The 22,612-nt window shown below is 29.3% G+C and overlaps 1 protein-coding gene across 3 annotated transcripts; it reads right to left on the minus strand.

The window, feature by feature from the left end:
* Positions 1 to 4,526: 4,526 nt before the first annotated feature.
* On the minus strand, positions 4,527 to 10,674 carry LOC124937112. Of its 3 annotated transcripts, XM_047477631.1 has the most exons (11): positions 10,166 to 10,674; positions 9,527 to 9,570; positions 9,119 to 9,251; positions 8,811 to 8,934; positions 7,786 to 8,270; positions 6,952 to 7,291; positions 6,676 to 6,832; positions 6,494 to 6,574; positions 6,035 to 6,266; positions 5,889 to 5,932; positions 4,527 to 4,987 (listed from the first exon to the last, which is right to left on the minus strand). In XM_047477631.1, exons 1-11 carry the CDS (start codon positions 10,341 to 10,343, stop codon positions 4,706 to 4,708), a joined length of 2,100 nt encoding a protein of 699 aa, XP_047333587.1. In that variant the 5' UTR covers positions 10,344 to 10,674; the 3' UTR covers positions 4,527 to 4,705. The 3 variants fall into 3 exon arrangements, with proteins under 3 accessions (XP_047333587.1, XP_047333586.1, XP_047333585.1); XM_047477630.1 differs by having other exon boundaries at positions 5,889 to 6,266; positions 7,786 to 8,267; positions 10,166 to 10,672; XM_047477629.1 differs by having other exon boundaries at positions 5,889 to 6,266; positions 10,166 to 10,672.
* Between the last annotated feature and the right edge of the window lie 11,938 nt (positions 10,675 to 22,612).

The raw sequence follows: 22,612 nt of genomic DNA on the forward strand, positions 1-22,612 counted from the left end.
AGTTGTACAAGTACATACGTCCAAGTGAGTTTTTTTTTAGTATTCAACCATTAGTGGTTCTTGCCCGATTAAATCTAGTGAAACCAGATTAAAACTTGTCGTTAACAAATATATATATATATATATATATATATATATATATATATATATATATATATATATATATATTAATTAGGAAGAAAGACATTTATATTATATAAACAAACAACTCACTAACTTTATTTCTTGACATTCTATCAAACATCTTGCGTGTTATCTATATAATTTTTTGTCTCAAAATTTGTTATGCTGATTCTCAAATGAGAGAGAAACGTAAAGTTTTAAAAGAAATACGAAATAAAACGTAAACCTTGAAAAAATAACACTAAAATGAGAATAAATATGAAACGAGAGTGATTAAAACGTATTATTTTTGCTTAACGAGAGCTTTAGTTGAGGTGTTTTGGTTGAAGAAAGGAAGAGAGCTCGCGATCAAACGGGAGACCAGAAGAAGAAGAAACAAATAAATGTGATCGAGCGTACACTAGTAAAAAATGATTTTTAAGAAAAAGTTAAATGAATATTACCGAGAGTTGAATCCAATTGTTCTCGGTAATAATATTTATTACTGAGGGCGGATGAATGATCTCGGTAATATTTCAACTATCACCGAAGGAGAAATAATGCTCTCGGCGATAAAAATATTCCCAAGAGCGGAAGAATTCTCTCAGAAATAAAAATATTCCCAAAAACGGAAGAATGCTCTCGGGAATAGTTCTTAATAGTTGTGCATATTCTACTAGTGGTAGAGAGATGATGCGAGATTAATTGAGAACTGTGAGAGTGGGGAACATTTTTCATTGAATTTGTTTTCTCTATCTCATCCGACGTGGCTTGCACGTGGCATGTCACATCAGATTCGTTGTCTTTTATTGCCCGCCAGTCGCTACCCATATCATTCCTTTTCGAAATATAGTCTTTAATCTCTAGTTGTATAATTCTTCATAATTTTTAGATTAATGGAGGAAGATAACATATATTGTAGTTATTTATTATTCCCATACTATTTCGGATTTGTTATCCAAACAATACACGATTGATGAGATAGAAAATGGATGATGATCACCTATGAAAGACATAATCCAAGTCACCACTATTATAACTATTTATCATGAAATTAAACCATGGATTATCCATTTTTATTTATGATGTGTCCGATGAGAAATCAGTGGATTTTTGAGCTAGATTATGATACTAATGAGAATATCTTAGTGGAATTCTCGACACATAATATGATATTGAATTAAAACAAATCCTCCTTGAGGGAGGTCCTAGAATTAGATATTAAAGTGTGGCCTAATTTGCATGAGATCACACCACTTTCGTATACTTTCTACCTCAATCCTTCCACATCTATCAATGTTGTTAGTTGAAGAAGTTAAATGATCTACTAAAGGGTTATATGCAAGAGGAAAACTTGTCTCGATGTCAAGAAAAGGTTATTCCAATTATATTTTATCAATGATTTAAAATATTATTTTATTTTTAAAACGACTTAACGTTATTTTATTAAAAATCTCAAAGGAAAAAAACATAAATGAGTTCATGAATTAAGTCAAAACAAACATTTACCTTAATTTTAAGTGACATAAACGACAACAATGAATAACGGGATAAAACAAGAAAACAACAACCACAACTACATGAAAATTAATCCATTTTTAAAATATTTAAACTAGTGACTTCCTCATAAGAAATGCTTCATCTTTGACAAATCAACCAATTCCTTTTGCAAATAGGAATTTGCCTCCATGTTCGAATAAATAAGTTTCCATAAAAAATTACATCCCTCCAAACTTGCTTAATATCATTGAGAACTTTATAAAAATCTCTTGCATTACACTTCATCCAAATGTGATAAACAATATTGGCAAAGAAACACTTAAAGACATTTGAAGAAAAGTCTTTACCTTTTGCCTTGATGAGAGGAACATCTTTAATATTAATCCATTCTCTTGGAAAACTAAGAAGACCCATGGATGTGGAAACTTATCCCAAAGCATAGAAGTAAATGGGCAGGCCCCAAGAATATGATTTATGGTTTCCTCATTTCCCACACATAAAAGACAACTTGAATCCGGAATATTCATGTACAAGATTTCTTTTTACCAAAAACTTAAAAAACACTGGAACACAACTACAAGATGAATTAGTGTCTAAGAATGATTTTTGAAGGCCACACCAAATGAGGCCATGGTACCGACACCCCTCTAGCACGAACAACATTCCATACTAACCTCGAGGAAAACATGCATTCACATTCAACACCCAAACTCGAGAAAGATTATTGTTTTGAACATTTATGGAATAAATGATGGTGTGAAGAGAGATGTCATTAAGTCAATATTGGGAACTCTTGGTTGTGACATATATTGTTTTAATGAGACTAAATTTGAAGGATTGGTTAAAATATTTATATAATTGTTGGTTGTGCGGGTTATAAGACTCTTTATTGTATAAGGGTGTCTTGTGCGATTCTTGTGACTTTATAAAAAAATATATATTATGATAAGTCGTATTTGTTGTTATAAAAATGTGGAATCAGCGACTTATTTTTGCATTGTCAATGGTGGTTTGTTTCTGGAGTCGTTTGTGGAGTATGACTGAGGTTCATTAATTAGGTTACTTGAGTGATTGAGTAGTTGTTGTGAAATTTGGATTGAGACGACTGATATGCATTAATACATATTTGGGTTACCATCCCGATTATTTTATTGTTAACTATAATTAGTTAAAAATAAATCATTAAACCTTCAATGATCGCAGTCGTCAAAGTGTATCATTCATAATGTTATTTTTATAACGTTTTCTAATATATGTTTCCAAAAGCTAGTGGAGTTGGTCGGGCGTTATTCATTCTTCTTAAGGATCTACGAGCTCGATGATCTTTTAGGTAATATGTTTGTATTATTTTTCATGTTTGGTGACTTTTATTTTCTCATGTCATTCTTTATAGCTGGAACGATTCTTATCGTTTTTAATATAATCAACTATTTAAATATATATATATATAGTTATTTATTTTATTTATTCATAATATTATTAAAAATATTAGATATTTTGATATATCAATATCATGTTATTATTATAGTTATTTCCTTATATGCATAATTTCATCTCATTTTATTTGATGGTTAGAATCGAATGGAAAGTTAATCGATGGTAATTCGCAAGATTTTTTGCGAAGGAGAATAGAGATGTCTCGTATATTACCTATAATAAGTGAAAGTATCAGCATAATTTTATAGAATCAGACCGAATGCTATATATGAAGAACATAAACCAAAAAAGAACAAGAAGACTTATGATATGAAATAACCTAACCTGAGTAATTCGGCAATATTTGGATTTCTACCAAAATGCCTTTATTAATGAATGGATTATTCATTCCCAACCAAATGCCTCAGTTCTCTCTTCATCCCCGACCAGTAAAATTCGAATTTGTTGGTCGGGTAAATATTACAGATAAGGGTGTCGGTTCAATTTAATTTTGGAAGGGTCATTGGTGACTTTTCTAAAAGTTGAAGGGGCAATTTGTTTCAAAAACTAGCTTGAGAGCTAAAAGTGAGCGATCGAAATAATTAGAGGACCGTTCAGTTAATTTGCCCTAATTTTTATATTTTAATTTGTAATAAAAAAAATAAGTAGTTTTAAATGTTGATATTCATTATCGGACCTATAAACAAGCTATTCAATTAATCGACTAAACATTCACATTCAAATATTCATCATATTCTTGGTTATACTTTATTGTTTGTCTTTATTGTTTTTCAAAGATGCTTGTCATAATGGCATAAGTGAAATTGTTTAAAGTGCATTCTTGGTTATCAAGTTTTTGCAGAAAGAGTTTAGTTTTCAATTTCAATGTTTTTTATTTCTTTTCATGTTTTTGTTGATATAGTTTCAAATTTGAATACTTAAAAAGTTATATATTGAATTACTTATTTATTCTTTGTCAAATATATTAAACCTTTAATTTTTAAACTGATTTTGAGATCAACTGTTTTTTTTATTCTTTGAAAAGTAATAAACATAATTAAAAATTTTATTGAAACTCTAAAATCTCAAATTTTATGATTATAAAATGAACTACTATTTTAGTTTTTAATTAACTCTTAAGCTATTCCGATTTTTTAAGATTATAAAATATTTCAATTTTACGATTTTATTTTATAATTATAATTCCTTTCAATATTATTTATTTTTTTAAATTGATTTTATATTTAATTATATATAAAAAAATAATAATAATATATATCTAATGTATTGTCTTAATATAAACTCTTACAATTTCAATAAAAAAACTGTCAATTTTATATAATTCTGATAATATGTAATTCATTAAACTATTACAACCATAAATAATTCAAGTTAAATTAATATGATTTACTAAATTAAACTATTCATATAACCAATATTTAAGTAAAGTAAAAAAATGAAGAGAAGGTATAGTTTAATTATCTAAATACTAATTTTAATCAAAGAAATTCCTTCCTCAAAGAAAATATTTATCTAAATACCAGAAATGCAAAAGGACAATTAATGTAGCATAACCTGATGCCCTAAAAGGGCATATTGTGTTATAGAGTTTTCAATTGACCATTTTGTAAAAAAAAACTAAAAAATTATATAGCTTTGCTTTAAAATCTCAAGAAAAAATGAGGGCTTAAACCCAATCAGGATGACCAGCTAAATTATTGTGAGGATTGGCTATTGTTGTGTGTTGAGGTGGTGGTGGTGGTGTTGGCTGATGGTACATACCGGGGAACTGCATGTGAGACTGTTGTGCTACAGCAGCAGCAGCCGAGCCAAACGATGAGTGTCCAGTGTGCGGCTGCAAATAAGCACCATGAACCGATTGTCCTGCCATGTTGTTGTAGTAGTAAGATTGTTGCATACACATCAGTTCCCTAGGGTTCTGAATCCACATTTCAGATCCTTCACCTTGCTGTCATTTCAAATCACAACAAAAATAAAGTTGAGATACCATATCAAGATGGAGGGGTGAAGAAACCCCCAATAAATTAAGGACTAAGTTCTGGTTTTAAATGTGATCTTATCCAAATTCACAATAAGATGAGATATTTGACCAAAAAGTGTGTTTGTAAATGGAAATTGGCTTCATTTTGACAGAAGATTATGTTTAGTGTACATCTGAAAACACATTGTTGTGTATCCAGACATGGATCCAGATGGGATCACATTTTAGAAACTAAATTTAGTCTTAGTCTGAGAAGAAATTGCAAGATGTTTTTACCTGGGGATTGGGAACATAGAGATTTAGTTCTTTATATTTCAGAAAAAGCGTTCAAACTAAGTTTTGTTTTTAAAGGTGAGCTCATCCTCATATGAGATATCTGATAAAAAAAAAATGTGCTTCTAAACGGAAATTAATGTCTTCATTTTGCAAGAAAAAATCTCGATAATATTGGCTTCATTTGAAAACACATTATTTTGTATCCAAACATGGATACAGATAGGATCACATTTTAGAAACTGAATTTAAGTCTTAAGATAGTGATCAAAGCAGAAATTGAAAGATGTTTCCCTGGGAATTGGAAACATAGAAATTTAGGTCTTTAAGGTCTTTAAATTTCAGAAATGAATACTCGCATTGACTAAGTTTTGTTTTTAAACGTGATCTCATCTAAATTCACATTCATATGAGGTGTTTTTAAATGGAAATTGGCTTCATTTTGCCATAGAAATTCTGTTTAGAAACGTATAGACCTCATTTGAAAACACATTCTTTTGTATCTAGATGTTGGATGTTGATCCAGATGGGATCACATTTTAGAAACTGAATTTAGTCTTAAAACAGTTATCAAAGCAGAAATTGCAAGGTGTACCTGGGGATTGGGAACATATTTCAGACAAGAAGACTCGTCCTGGCCTGTTGCAGTCGGATGATTAGCATAGTTCCCAAAACCCGTAATAGGGTTGGCAGCCGAAACGGGCTTAAACTGCTGAATTCCATACTTAAAAGAATCCGCACCTACATGAGAAGAACTACCTCCTGGCATCAACATATAACTGTTGCCATTTGAAGGCTGAGAAGGAGGGTATGAGGTAGGATTATTCGAAAATCCAGGAATGGTCATATGTGGTGATGAAACATAGACGGGTGAAAGAAACTGTCGGTATGGCATAAGATTCGCGTAGTGAACTTGTGGGTACATCTGAGCTAATAATGGTTGTTGCCTTACCATCAATGATGGAGTTGATGCCTAAAATTAATAAAACAAAAGAATAAGAAAATTATTAGCATTATATCATTACAATGCAAAAGAACATTACTTCTTTGAGGAACTAAGGGCTAGATAACATTCTTCCTTTCTATTTTCATGTTTAGATTAAATCATGTTTTCCATTTAAGAATGTTTCCTTGAGTTTTTTTACCAGTTAGGGTAAATTTTCATATTCATTAATAAAATTTAAGCACTTTTGGTAATACCTCCTGGTGAGGTGAGACATTGTCCTCCATTGCTGGTCTATAGTAAGGAATACCATATCCAGTGTTTGCATCATAGTATACCTGCAGGCCAGCCTCATCAAAATTTAAGATCACAAAACTGCAGATTTTTTTTTCTATGGGTGTTTCCTTTTTCTACACAATACAATAATAAATTTACTTACCGGAAAAGTTGGTAAGTTGGAAAAAGAATCTTGTGGGTTCTGTGAAATGAACCTAGATGATTCATTATCTTGTTCATGACTTAAATCATCAATATTTTTGGCTGCAGGAATGACAATGGAGGAAGGATCCTCCTCTGCTGTAGATGCTGTTGAAACGCTGATTCACAAAGATAACATGATGAAGTATCAGTTCTCTAAAAGATATTAATGAAGTTTTTCCTTTAAAAATAATATGGAACTATTTATAGCGAAAGTATCAGTAACAAGCAAGCATACCAAGGCAAGGGGTCCACCACTTCAGCAGAAGCTTCTTCTTCTTCAATTTCGACACTTTGTGAATCAGAAACGAAGGCATTGGAAAACTCTATATCTTGCCCAAAGCTTCCAAATATCAGTTGTGTATGGTTTTTGGAAACTTGGATGTGATCAGCAAAAACAACATAACTATTTTCATTTGTCTTATCTTGAAACTGATCCAGCTCCTTCTCTACAGTCTTCAAGTTATCAGTAGTAACAGATGGACTAGATTTTGATGGTGTTCCAATAATCCCAGGACCATTTGGGCTTGATTTCTGGCCTGACTTCGGCTTCCATTCCTTGATGGACTGGGGAGTAGCTGTGTATCAAAAGTCCAATCTTCATTGTGTGGAACAATACCAACATGGCCAACTAGAATTTATAAGGAGACGCCAAAAATGTGTTTCATATGCTTTGGTATTTATTCAATGCCAAAAAGGGAGTTAAAACATGAAACACAACATGTGGGATATGAGCAGTAGCGATATCCATCAAAAACCTTGTTATATTTAGCCTATTTACACAAAAGGTGGGCATGTTCAACAAAATTACGAGACATAATGTAACTGAAGTAAAAATAGAATTATGAAATACTAGTAATGGAGGTTGTAGTATGCTCTTAGCCTCTCATGTGATTTGGTGGGGTTCCTTGTGCAAACTAAGGGCTTAATTGATTGTTATTTCAAAATAGTCTGCTTTTTTGTCTTATTTGGGTCAAATGACCAAAATATCCTTAATATTTAAAACAAGACCTACCACTTGTAATGGAAACATGTAAATGAATTCTTCATGTAAGCTGAAACAATAATTTACCTTCATTTTTCAAGGTCTTGTTAGCCGAACCTCCTGATACTACAGTTTCAGGTACAGAAGTTTGACTTGAAGGATCAGTGGTGTCGGTGGATGCACTCAATGAAATGTCTTTGATTGCTGACGGTTTGCCAGAATTTTCTGAAAGCTGACTTCGAACACCTACCACACCAACATTAGAAGCTACACTGGATTCAGGGCACGGAACATGAACTGGATCAAAAGAAGATGGATATATTCCGACTTCAGAGTTGTTTGACACTTTAGTTGTTGAATCAAGGCTGGAGTCAACTGGCTTCTTCACTTCAACACGAGCTGAAGATGCCTGAACTGGACCACAGTTTTCCTTTGGCAATTCTTTTCCAGCAATGACAGTTGAACTTGTCACCTTAGGTGGTCTAGTTATTGGAGCAGCTGATGAAACTTGTGTTAGAGAAGGAAAATGTCCACCAGGCAGCTTTTGATTGTTAAAACTCCCAGCCAAGCTGCTGAAAAGCACATACAGTGAATATATAAGAGCATAACAAAGTGAATAGTGTCAAATGAAAACTAGTATCGAAAAAAAGAAACTCATTTAGGCCTAGTTTGATGAAAAGTTATTTGAAATCCAAATCTCTTATCCCATCATTAACTAAAATACTAAAACACATTTGCTTTATTTTAGTCATTTAATCTAAATAATCCATTTTTTCATCAAACAAGCTTTTCTTTTTCAAAATAAAACCAAACAAGGTCTTAATCATTTGGGGCAAACATAATTTCAGAAGAGACTAATTCAACATGACTCAATAAGAGACCAATTCAACATGACTTAATAAGAGACCAATTCAACATGACTCTATAGTTGACCAGATGATATCTTCAAGACTTTGGTATGGACATTGTTTGTATTATTACAAAGGGATTATATTGTTTCATCATAGAAGAAAACCATGGTCATAAAAAAAAATCTCGAAAAAAATGGTGAGAAAAACATTTTAATTAAATTGTGGTTTGACAAGGATAAACGTAAAAAAGAAAAAGCATACCCCTTCTCAGAAACCCGTGACCTGATATGTGCACCAGAGGCATTGGGTAAAAGGGGCTTCGGCTCTCCACTTAACTTTGGATATGCTAAACTGTCGTTCATTACCCGAAATTCTCTGTTCACACCTGAACTAGTAAGAACACAACAATTAACAAACAGAGGAAAGTTCTGTGTGGCTACTTCCAAGATACTCCCTACTGAAGAAATTGCTTCCACAAAATAATGGTAGAAGCTTACTCATTATAGAATCAAAATAACATAAATCCATAGAAACAACATATCTAGTAACTATTAAGAAAACAGAATTACCAGCCGAGGTAGTTCCAGTATAGCCGCCTCTTTGATTGTTTCGATCAGGATAAGCATTAGCCTTCATGCCAGGGCCTGCATGACCATTATGTCTACTGGCATCTACGAAATTCTTGTAAGCTCCACCTGTATTCTGAGGCAATAATCAAGAAAAACACAAAGGTTCATTCAATACAATAGAGTTATAATGTCCTGTCAACTACTGGATTGTTTAATGAAATTTTTTAAGTGTTTTCTCTAGAGGAACACTTGGAGCTTGTTTCTGAAAAAAAAAACTTATTTGGGATTATCCCCATGGACACAATTTAAAAGACATAACCACCCTAAACCCTAAACAGACTTAAGCAAAAAGAATTAAGTAGAAACTGTATAAAAGAAACTAATGAAAACAGGCTTTAGATATCTTACCTCCTTCTTTTTGTCCTTTTTTCTCTTAACCTCATGAAAAGGATCTACGAAAAGAAGAAAATAACACGATTCAGATAAATAGACACCATTGTTTGTTATGGAAGATACAAAAGGGTGCAAAGCAAGAACATAAAGGGACAGAGATAACATCGTAACAGTAATACAACAAAAACAATTATAAAAACAAGAATAAGAATATCTATTCTTTTGGTAAAATGTCTCCATTCATAAAAGATATGCATACGGATTATGGAGAATTCCTTCTCTTTCCCTTTCATTCTCGGGATATAGGCCCTTCTATTCCCACCTCACAACAAAGCTAACAGCAAAAGGGCATAGTAAAGAGTTTCCATAAGAACCTTGAAGAATCTAGGAACAGAAAGTTATTCAATCTTGTAGACATTGATTTACCAAATTGCACAGTTCAATCTAGTATATAAGATTCCCAATCAAAAGAATATTGACCCATCAAGGAAACACAAACAAAAACCTCGATAACATCGATACAAATTTAAGACTATTTCCCAATTCAATCACGTGAAAATTGGAATGAAACATTAAAACTTAAACATAAAACAATTCAAACTATGAAAAAAGTCCCAATCTTTGAAAAAGAAAGTGAAGAGAAGAGAAAGTCACCCTGGTTTAAGAGCTTCTGTGTAGTCTCATTAGGATCCATGTTACATTCTTTAAGAGCTGCATATATCTCAGCATCGGAATGATTACCCACAATTTCCTTGATAGATTGAATGGTTTTCCGAACACGAACAGAGAGAAGTTGAGCCCCCCCTTCGTTTCTCACGCCAGCAACCACCATCTCCGACCAAAAAGTAGAACAAAGATGAACAGAAAAGGACAGAGAGTATAAAATAATAAAAACCCACCAACAGTTAGACGAGAATGAAGGTGGTCAGAATCGATACAAAGCAAAGTGAAAAGCTTTTCGTTTTTCAGAGATGATAAAGCAGACCCAACACCCAACAGAAGCAGTAGCAGCAAAAGAAGAAGAACAAGAAGAAGAGCGAAAGAGAAGACTTGGAGCGAGGGTTTTGAAATGGGTTTACCCTCTTCTCTCTCTCTCTGTGTGTGTTTTCTCTTTCTCTTTCGAAGTGAGGCTGCCTCCTAAATCATATGCGATTTCTTTTCAAATTCCTTTGTAATAATAATAACGGGGGTCGCCAATTCTTCTTCTTGTAGTAGTTGACCTTTCCGTGGACTCTCTTTGTAATTTACTATTTTTTATTTTAAATAATTATTAACAAAACTCCCATGGTTAGGTTTAGGTTATTTTAATAAATTATTCCCTCATCAAATCAACTTATTTCAATTATTAACCAAAACTTTAAATATTCTTAATTTTTTTTTTAAATAAAATTATTTTTATATGTTAAAACTTAATATTTTATAATTTTAATGAGAATAAGGCATTATTTCGTTTAAATAATTTAAAGAAAAATAATAAATAACGCGGGAAAATTGAAAGAAGGAATGAGAAAGAAGATGATACATAATTGGTTGAAATAATAAAATAATTTATCTCTCCTCACACTTTTTTATAATCAATATGAAGTCATCCTCGTTCTCTTCCCTAATTTCTCTCACTTAAATTAAAATATTATTTATTTTTATTTTTTATTTTATAATTATATATTAATAATATCTAAAGAATTTTACTAAGAAAATTTTATTTACTTTAAATCATTATAAAACATAATTTTTTAAATAATTCAATACCTAGATTTAGAGGTGAGTAGAGAGTTTTTTAAATTAATATTTTATAAAAAAAAAATTAAATAATATTAATATATAATAATAAAATAATAAATAATAATTTAAAATATAATATATTTTTTAGTATTTTAAATAATGAATTGAGTTGAGTGATAAATGAAAAATTAAGTGAAATAATTTTTAACTATATGTATCTCGTGCATTAATATAATATAAAAACCGTGAAAAAAATATTACGATAAAAATATTATAGCATTTTAAATTTTATTATTAACCATTTTAAATTTATATATGAGTCAACCCACAATCCGACACAAGTATCCATTTACTCTCACATATATATCCAAATTAACTACAGCTCTCGCAATCCGGACACTTTAAAAATTAAACATCGACCTTTCCGTGGACTCTCTTTGTAATCTACTATTTTTTATTTTAAATAATTATAAACAAAACTCTCATTGTTAGGTTTAGGTTATTTTAATAAATTATTCTCTCATCAAATCAACTTATTTTAATTATTAACCAAAACTTTAAATATTCTTAATTTTTTTTAAATAAAATTATTTTTATATGTTAAAACTTAATATTTTATAATTTTAATAAGAATAAGGCATTGTTCCGTTGAAATTATTTAAATAATTTAAAGAGAAATAATAAATAACGCGGGAAATTGAAAGAGAGAATGAGAAAGAAGATGGTGCTTTATTGGTTGAAATAATAAAATAATTTATCTCTCCTCACACTTTTTTATAGTCAATATGAAGTCATCATCGATCTTTCTTATTCTCTTCCCTAGTTTCTCTCCCCTAAATTAAAATATTAAAATATTATTTATTTTTAATTTTTATTTTATAATTATATATTAATAATATCTAAATATTTTTACTAAGAAAAATTTATTTACTTAAAATCACTATAAAACATAATTTTTTAAATAATTCAATACCTAGATTTAGAAGTGAGTAGAGAGTTTTTTAAATTTATATTTTATAAAAAAAAACTTAAATAATATTAATATATAATAATAAAATAATAAATAATAATTTAAAATATAATATATAATATATTTTTAGTATTTTAAAAAATGAATTGAGTTAAGTGATAAACAAAAAATTAAGTGAAATAATTTTTAATTGTGTATCCAGTGCATTTACACAAATAATAATATAAAAAATCGTGAAAAAAATATTAAGCATCTACCTTTCTGTGACTCTCTTTGTAATCTACTGTTTTTTTATTTTAAATAATTATAAACAAAACTCTCATTGTTAGGTTTAGGTTATTTTAATAAATTATTCTCTCATCAAATCAACTTATTTCAATTATTAATCAAAATTTTAAATGTTCTTAATTTTTTTTTTAAATAAAATTATTTTTATATGTTAAAACTTAATATTTTATAATTTTAATGAGAATAAGGCATTGTTCCGTTGAAATTATTTAAATAATTTAAAGAGAAATAATAAATAACGCGGGAAATTGAAAGAGAGAATGAGAAAGCAGATGTTGCTTGATTGGTTGAAATAATAAAATAATTTATCTCTCCTCACACTTTTTTATAATCAATATGAAGTCATCATTTTTCTTTCTTATTCTCTTACCTAAATTAAAATATTAAAATATTATTTATTTTTATTTTTTATTTTATAATTATATATTAATAATATCTAATGATTTTTACTAAAAAAATTTTTTTTACTTAAAATCGCTATAAAAAATACTTTTTTAAATAATTCAATACCTAGATTTATAGGTGAGCAGAGAGTTTTTTAAATTAATATTTTATAAAAAAAACTTAAATAATAATAATATATAATAATAAAGTAATAAATAATAATTTAAAATATAATATATTTTTAATATTTTAAATAATGAATTGAGTTAAGTGATAAATGAGAAATTAAGTGATATAATTTTTAACTATATGTATTCCGTGCATTTACACAAGTAATAATATAAAAACCGTAAAAAAAATATTACGATAAAAATATTATATCATTTTAAATTTTATTATTAACCGTTTTAAATTTATGGGCGAGTCAACCCACAATCCGACCCAAGTATCCATTTACTCTCACATATATATATCCAAATTAACTACAGCTCTCGATCCGGCAATCCGGACACTTTAAAAATTAAGCATCATTATATATATATATATATATATATATATATATTAGTTAGTTAAAAATTTGACTTATATTGTTAAAATGTCCCGCGTTCATCAAATTTGGTGTTGAATTTAAAATATAAAATGTTATTAGCCTAGTTGGTTAAAAGGTTTTGCTAGGTTGCAAGTTCGACCCATATCTATGCATTTTTAATTTTATTTTTAACCGTTTGAAGTTTATGGACGGGTCAACCACAAACCGACCCAAATATCCATTTACTCTCACATATATATCCAAATTAATCACAACTCTCGACCCGGCAGAACATTTTAAAAATTAAGCATCATTATATATATATATATATTAGTTAGTTAAAAAGTTGAACTTATATTGTTAAAATGTTCCGCGTTTATCAAATTTGGTGTTGAATTTAAATTATAAAGTGTTATTAGCTTTGTTGGTTAAAGAGTTTTACTTATTTTATTAGGTTGCAAGTTCGAACCATACCTATAGCATTTTTAATTTTATTTTTAACTGTTTTATGTTTATGAGCGGGTCAATCCGACTCAAGTATCCATTACTCTCACATATATATATCCAAATTAACCACAGTTCTCGACCCGGCAATTCGGACACTTTAAAAATTAAACATCGTTCAGGCCCGGACCTGCTTTGTAATAAGTGAGGCAATTGCCTCAGGCCCAAATATTTTTGGGGCACAAAAATCTTCAAAAAAAAAATTATAATGATATGTTCATAGGCTTATTTTTAAAAAGTCCATAAATAATAATTGATAACCTATCAATGATAAGCTCTAACTTAATTTGTAACTAAAAAATAAAAATAAAAAACACTATCTTACTTGGAGAAAAGAATCGCATGATTCCCATTTATCAACAAAATCAAGGAAAAAGAAAAAAAATAAGAACAAGCATTCTGGAAAAATAAACACTTCTCCCAAACCCCAAGCCCGTCGTTGATCCTCTAGCTTGCCGGAATCGGAGCAGAAAACTCGGTCGTCTCCTTCCCCGAACTCTTGGGCCTTTTTCGCTCGTTCCAGCCTTGTTTCTCGGCACTACGCCACTGCCCACTAGAGTTCTTCCTCCGATTTCGGTGAGATTTTGGTTCGATTTACTTGAAAATTTTTTGTTGTTGAGGACTTGTCTGGTGAAATGATGGATTCACAATCTGTATCTTGCATTATTGTATAGCGGAAGTGCAACATTGTGGTTAATCATAGATTCATAGAATGATGGTTAATCTATAAATTTTTAATGCAGATTAGCATTTAGAGTTTTTTCAAACATGCCTCCTATAAGAAAATAATTGTCTGGGGCAAAAAAAAATAAAAAAATAAAAGGAAGATGCTTTAATTCAAAACCAAGTAGGAAGTCTTAATAAGTATTTCACAAGCGATCAAATAGTAGAGCAAAAAGAGAATAAAAAAAGAGCGATTAATGTGCTGAATTATTTGAAAACAATGGATGATTGTTATCCAAATTTCTATATCGCATATCGAGTTTTGGTGACTATACCAGTTACTGTTGCATCTGCGGAAAGGAGTTTTTCCAAATTGATGTTGATTAAAACTTATCTTCGATCAACTATGTCGCAAGAAAGACTAAATGAGTTAGCTATATTATCTATCGAGAAAAAAATTATTGAGAAAGTTGATTATGCAAACTTGATCAATACTTTCGCTTCAAAAAATGCGAGACAAGTAATATTTAAGTGATTATGTACTAGTTCGGAACATGAATTTTATATTTTGTTTGGATCTTCTTTGTTTTTTTAGTATTTACTTATGACATTGTTTTGATAATATTTTATTTCTAGAATTCATGTTATAAATACTATTATATTTAAATTGATAAAAAATATATGTATGAATATTAAGTTTTGAGGGCACCAAATTTTGTGCTCACCTCAGGCCTCGAAATCTCAGGTCCGACACTAGCATCGTTATATATATATATATTATTTAAATAATTACAAGTTAACCAGATCTTTAAAGTTATTTTTTAATTTAAAAAATATAAATAATTATATAATATAAATCATTATTGATTTGATTTACTAATGATGAGATTAAATCACATATCAAACAATTCCTTTAGAGTTGGTTTTCAGACATGTCCAAAACATTCAAATGCAGTTTATTATTATTATTATTAAAAAATTCTCTCATATAATAATAATTAAAGACTAACTTTTTAAAATGAGGTATATACCAATTTAATGTGTAACGTCAACTATGTGCATTTGTAGTCATCCACATCCACGTTTAATATTACAGCTTCAATTTCACAAATATAAAAACAATATATATATTATAGCTTCTAATATATAACATTAATGGTTGTCTTTCACAATATAAATATAATAAAAGAGATAAGATCATATGCTACTATTTGAGAGTATTCTCTCCGTTCCTCTGGAGAGGGGTATTATAGTAATAATTTTTTTATTACTATAAAACCCCTCCCCTTGTGAGGAGGAACTGAAGAAAAACCCTCAAATAGTAGCAGAAGATCACAGTATAATAAAAGTAGGATTTTATACATGCACACGTGGTTTATAATATTGGTTTATTATATAATGGAATTAAATATTAGGTATCGAAAATAGATAATCTAGTATGTGTCAAAAATATATTCTAACTTATTAGATTTTGTTTTTTTGTTTATAAGCAACCAAATAAGTTAAATATTTAATTTTGCAAATAAATTATAAGGTATAGATAATCAAACATACTTGGAGATTTAGGAAATAAGTCGAATATTTTAAAACAAATAATAAAGATAAATTTATTAAATTAAATGTATCACATACTAAGAACAATATATATATAATATGATACTTAATTTTTCAAAGTGTCTAGATTGTCGGGTCGAAAGCTGTGATTAATTTGCATATATATGTGAGAGTAAATAGATACTTATGTCAGATTTTGGGTTGACCCGCCCATAAACTTAAAACGATTATGTATTTTTCGAACTTGCAACTTACCAAAAACTGGTTTGCCGAGAGATAATAGGCCGATAACAATTAAAAATGATTAAAAAATATAAATCAAATATTTAATTGACTAAAGTGTGAGGTCAAAATACTAAATATTACAAAATATGAATTAAATATTTGATAGACTAAAGTGAAAGTGTAAGGTCACGAGATTAGAAGTTTATTGGAAAAAAATATGTGATGAGATATGTGAGAAAATGAGTTATTTTATCAAAGTGAATAAAATGTGAAATGAGAGTGTTTTATTTTTTATTTTAATATATTATTCGTGATTTATTAATAATTTTAAATATTAATATATATTATTATATTTTTCTTTTAATTTATTTTGTTTATGTTTTTATTCATGTGTATCTCCTCTAATTTTCTTAAATAAATTAATATATACTATCAAACGTATTTAAGGGGTCTACTTGAGGACTAATAAGCATGGGGCTTATATAACTTTCTTATTTAATTCTTTCTAATTTTTTTTATATATATATACTATTTAAATTTTAAAATGAACAAAAAAAAAATTATGTTAGCATCTATAAGCTTGAGAGAAACATGTTTCTTTTTAATCTTTTTAAGTGGTTTATGAGTATGATAATTTTATGTTTACTATAAAACAAATCATTAGCATCTTAGCTCTTGACGAATAAATTTGAGCAAATAACTTGAAAGGTGTATTAGACTCTTAGTCGAGAAAGAAATCCGACGAATCGTTGATAGTCGGTTAGTTAATATTGAAAGCTCACATGTTGTTGTTGCGCTCAAACACAACAAAAGAACTCCTATAAATATGGAGGGTACATTGATTCGATAGTTTGGAATGATAAAAGGTATGTGGAATCATGATTTTTTAGTTAGGTCGGTAATGATGAGGGATTTATTGTTCGATGAGGAACTCAATTAGGACTGGAGAACGGTTAGGTTAGAGTTAGGGTGCATCATTCTGATCCACAAAGTCAGTACCCTAAATCTATTTGTGTTGATAACGGGACACATTTATATAAATTGATGGTGTGACATGAACATCCTATTGTCGGTCTCCTTAACCGGGATCCTTTTCATCATAAAATCAGCCTGTGTCGAAGTCGCAAAATTCATTTAGGCTAATGAAAGAGTCAGTGATAACCTCATTTTACGTTGATCAGATCTATATGGCTAGCCTTGCGGATGTTGAAAGGCTAATTGTTGAGATGACAATTTTTAGTAGATTTGATATGATCGGGAGGGAGGTTAAGTAGGTTGAGGCTTGATTAAATGAGTCAACAAATTCTCGTGAGACTGATATTGAGTATTCGTATTCACACCCATCGAGTTGTGAGCATCCTTTAATATTCTTGTGAGACTGATATTGATAATCCGTCTTCACACCCATCAGGTTGTGATGCATCCCCGAATGTCGAAAAAATGGAGAGCAAGAAGGTGGTGGTGGTGTATCAAGAGTTGAGTTCATCAACTTCCCGTCTTATTTCAGATTTGTTGTCCAAGAAAGAAATGATTGAGGAGGTAAAAAATAAATTATGCTCACCTGTAGAAAATATAATCATATTATAACACTTTATCTTGAGATTAATATTCTTTAATTGTCAGTTTTCATTTATGGTGTGTTAGATGAGGAATTAGTGGTTCTAAGCCAAATTATGATATCAACGAGAATGTCCAAATAGAATCTTGATACATAATATAACAATGAATGAAAACAAATCCCCCATGGAGGAAGTCTTTGAATTAGAGACCGAAGTGTGGCCTAATGTGCATGAGATTACACCCCGTATACTTTCTACCCAAGTCATTCTTCATCGAAAAACTACAAACATTGTTAGTTAAAAAAACTAAATGATCTATCACAAGGTTATACTCAAGTATGAAAGCAAGTTTCGAGGTTGAGAAAGAGTTATTCCGACTAAATTTGATCAATGATTGAAAATATTATTGCTTAAAACATTTATAGGGTAGACGATGGTGTGAAGAGAGCTGTTATTAAGACACTTATGGGAACCCTTGGTTGTAACATATATTATTTTAGTGAGACTAAAATTCAGAAGATGGATTACTGGATCATTATATATCTATGTAATTGACGGTTGTGTGGTTGGGGGTTCTTGATTTTATATGGGCATTGAGTGGAATTCGAGTGGCATGGAATGAGAAAACATGTATGAGAAAATGTATATTAGTTATACTTAATTCACGTTCAATTAAGAAATCGGGATGATAATTTCTGATGGTTAATTTATGCGGTCTTTGGGTCGGTTTTTCATAATTTAAATAAAGTTCTTTAATAAGATGGATAATGTGGCTAGTCTTTAGGACTTACCAATTATTTTTGCGGAAGACATGAACGAAGTTAGATCCCTATCTAAAGGAAAACGGGTCAATATGCCCAATAGCCTAATATGCGAGTTCTTAAAGACAATTGAAGGCCTTAAACTTTTCGACTTGCCTTTAGAGATATAATGTTAATGGGGGTCACGTTATTTCATGTATCGAAAAATTCATAATTAATGAATCAATTTTTCAAGGGTCTAATATATTTCAAAAAGTTCTTCTATGGAGTTGTTTAGATCACCGACATATCTTGATAGAACATTAAGTGATGGTGAGAACATGTTGATCACTTAGATTCGAAAACAAATGGTTGATCAAGAAAAAACATTATACCGCGTGTGAAATTATGGTGGGTGAGTCAGACATCGGTTAATTCTCCGTCGAGTAACCTCTTTGTGAACTTAAAGAATCTTGGTAAGTTTCTCAAAAGTTGGTTCGTGAGGGATCGTGTTATATTTTGTGCTAAAATCAATAACTTATGTAATGAAATTAATGTCATTGATGGGGATGAGGAGATTCGTGAACTCTCCTTTGATGATGTTAGTTATTGCATTCACATTGTTAGTAAGTTACTTGATATGTGTAAGTAGAAAGAAATCGGGGCACGTTGGCGTAGTAGTGCTATATAGTTAAGAGTTGGGGATATAAACACCAAAATTTTCTATGCATCTTCAACTCGCAAACAATAAATAATTTGATTTCGATCGAGGGAAAAGTTTATGACAGTGAACCTAAAATCTTTACTAGTATTATCAAATTCTATAAGGATTTGTTTGAGAAGTCATTTAAGGTTATACATAAATTGAATGGTATTATTTTTTATTCAATTATTACAGTTCAAAAAAATATGTTGGGGGTTCGTTTTTTCGATTGAGGAGGTTGATGAGGTCAATTAAAGAGTGCGAAAGTGATAAAGCATAAGATGAGACAAGTTTACGGTGATGTTTTTTAAGGAGTGATCTTTCCTTAAGACTAAAATTGTAGAAGCAATTGATCATTTTTATTGCTTCTAATAATTTGAAAAGAGTTGAAACTTTATTTTGATATGTCTCATTCATAAAGTTCTAGAGATTATTGATGTGGAGAACCTTAGGCCTATCAGACTTGTTTTGTCTCTCTATAAGATTATAGCATAATGTTTGGCATAAATTGCGAAGGGTGTTAGTGACATTTATATTTAGTAACCAGATGACGTTCATCAAAGAACGTCAAATCTATGATGTCATATTAATAACCAATTAATGAATTGACTCAACTAATTCAAGAGATGACAAATATGTTTTTGTTAAAATAGACATCGAAAATATTTACGATCATGTCAATTGAGAGTTTTTGTTTATGTAATGAACATAATGAAAATGAATGCGAAATGGATTGGTTGGATTAGATTTTGCCTCTCGACGGTTAAGTTTTCTGTAATTGTTAATGGGAGTTCTTAGGGATTTTTTCGAGAGCTCCTAAGGGATTAGACAAGGTGACCAACTATCTCCTTTCTTATTAATCATTATTATGGAATCCTTCTAAAAATGATAGATTTCGTAGAAAACTTGAGACTCATCTGTGGTGTGAGTTGTGGGTAAAAAATATATCATTTTTCTACATCACATTTATTTTTCGTTGATGACACGTTTTGCATGGTTCAGGCTACATATAGTAATTTTAAAAACACGTTTGTGATATTTTATGGTTATTTGATTAATATTTCGATCTTCGAGTTAATCTTAATAAGTTTGACATTCTCCAAGTCCCGAAAGGCGCTATCTCCCTTCTCCCTCTTGAGCGGAAATCATGAGCTTTGTACATCTTCTTATTCAAAAGTAACCTATATATTGAAATGTATCTGATTCAATATCTATTCAAGCACAATAAGGTATACATACTTCATTATTGGAGAAGTAATGATAGAATATGCATGTGTGCTTTATGAAGTACAAATATAAAATCTTTAAAACAATTATAAATTAAAAAAAATTAAACAAACAATTGGTATAAGTATATTATATGAAACCATGAAGGTACTAGAGAGTTTTATAAGAAGTCAAATATCACAAGTTTAATTATCACTTAAAATATTTTAAATTAAAATAAATGTCTCGTGAAAAATAATGCTAATTTTTTATATTAAAAAATAAATAAGTATATTATATAAACTAGGAAGATTTTCGTACGGGGCACACGGATAAAAATATAAATAAAATAAATTTAAGTAAAAATTAAAATAATATGTATTCATTCAATGCTTAATTTTTTTTTTAATAAATCACGAATAATATATTAAAATAAAAAGTAGAACATTTTTCATCCACATTTTATTCACTTCGGTAAAATAACTCATCTTCTCACATATTTTTTTCCAATGAACTTCTCATCTCGTGACCTCACACTTTTGTTTTGGTCAAATAAAAAATCTCAAATATTATCAATCTCTTTTTTACCCTCACTTTAGCCTTTCAATGCTCAATCGATATCTCATCTTGTGACCTTAAAACACTCAGACTAACCAACAATCTCATTCTACATTTATTTACCAATTTAAATCGGACTTATCATCTCTTGACCTTAACTTTCACTTCGGTCAAACATACATATATCATTTTTTATTTTATTTTTAACCGTTTTATGTTTATGGGCGGATCAACCCGGGCACAATCCGACCCAAGTATTCATTTACTATATATATCCAAATTAACCACATGTTCTCGACCCGACAATCCGAAAACTTTGAAATTAAACATTATATATATATTAGGTAGTTAAAAAGTTAAACTTGTATTGTTAAAAATGTTACACGTTCATCGAATTTGGTGTGAATTTAAAATATAAAGTGTTATTACCTAATTGGTTAAATGGTTGTGCTTGTTTTGTTAAGTTGCAAGTTCAAAACATATATATAGCATTTTCAATTTTATTTTTAACCGTTTTAAGTTTATGAACGGGTCAACCCACAATCTGACCCAAGTATCCATTTACTCTCACATATATATCCAAATTAACCACAGATCTCGATCCGACAATCAAACACTTTGAAATTAGGCATTGTTATATATAGAGAGAGAAATTATGTAGTTAAAAAGTTAAATTTGTATTGTTAAGAATGTCTCACGTTCATCAAATTTGATGTTAAATTTAAAATATAAAGTTTTATTAGCCTAGTTGGTTAAATTATTATACTTGTGTTTGTTAGATTGCAAATTCAAAACATATATATAACATTTTTTATTTTATTTTTAACCGTTGTAAGTTTATGGGCGGGTCAACCCACAATCCGACTCAAGTATCCATTTATATCCAAATTAACCGAAACTCTCGACTCAACAATTCAGATACTTTGAAATTAAGCATTATTATATATATATATATAACTTTAATTGTCTCACTAACGAGTAATGTCATTAGTTTAAACTTAATTGTCAAATTTATCATAAATGTATTTTATACTTATTTAATAATACAAAATAAGACTATTATAAATATGTATTTTAGGAAGTTATGATAATTCATACAAAATTAATTACTATTAAATTGAGTTAATTTAAAAAAAAATAAATAATAAATTTAACATTAAATTATACATATTAGACTTTAACAATAATATATTAATTTATTAATAATTTATTTTCTTATGTTAAATTATCATATTTTAATTCTAAGCTACCTCCCTCTTAGGAGTCATTCTTACTTAAAAACACTTATTTAAGTTATGTATTTGAAACATGTAAACTTTTATATTGAAAAAAATAATCATATTTTATGAAACTTTATAACTGAAGTGATAAAGAGTGTTTTCTAAAACACAATAAATTTAAATTAAACTGAGTTTTTATTAATTAAAATTAATTATATTTAAATAATAATTAATACACATAAGAATCTTGCTTAATTAATATTTCTTCATTGAAAA

This window comes from Impatiens glandulifera, chromosome 1 (assembly GCF_907164915.1).
Source record: "Impatiens glandulifera chromosome 1, dImpGla2.1, whole genome shotgun sequence".
NCBI lineage: Eukaryota > Viridiplantae > Streptophyta > Magnoliopsida > Ericales > Balsaminaceae > Impatiens > Impatiens glandulifera.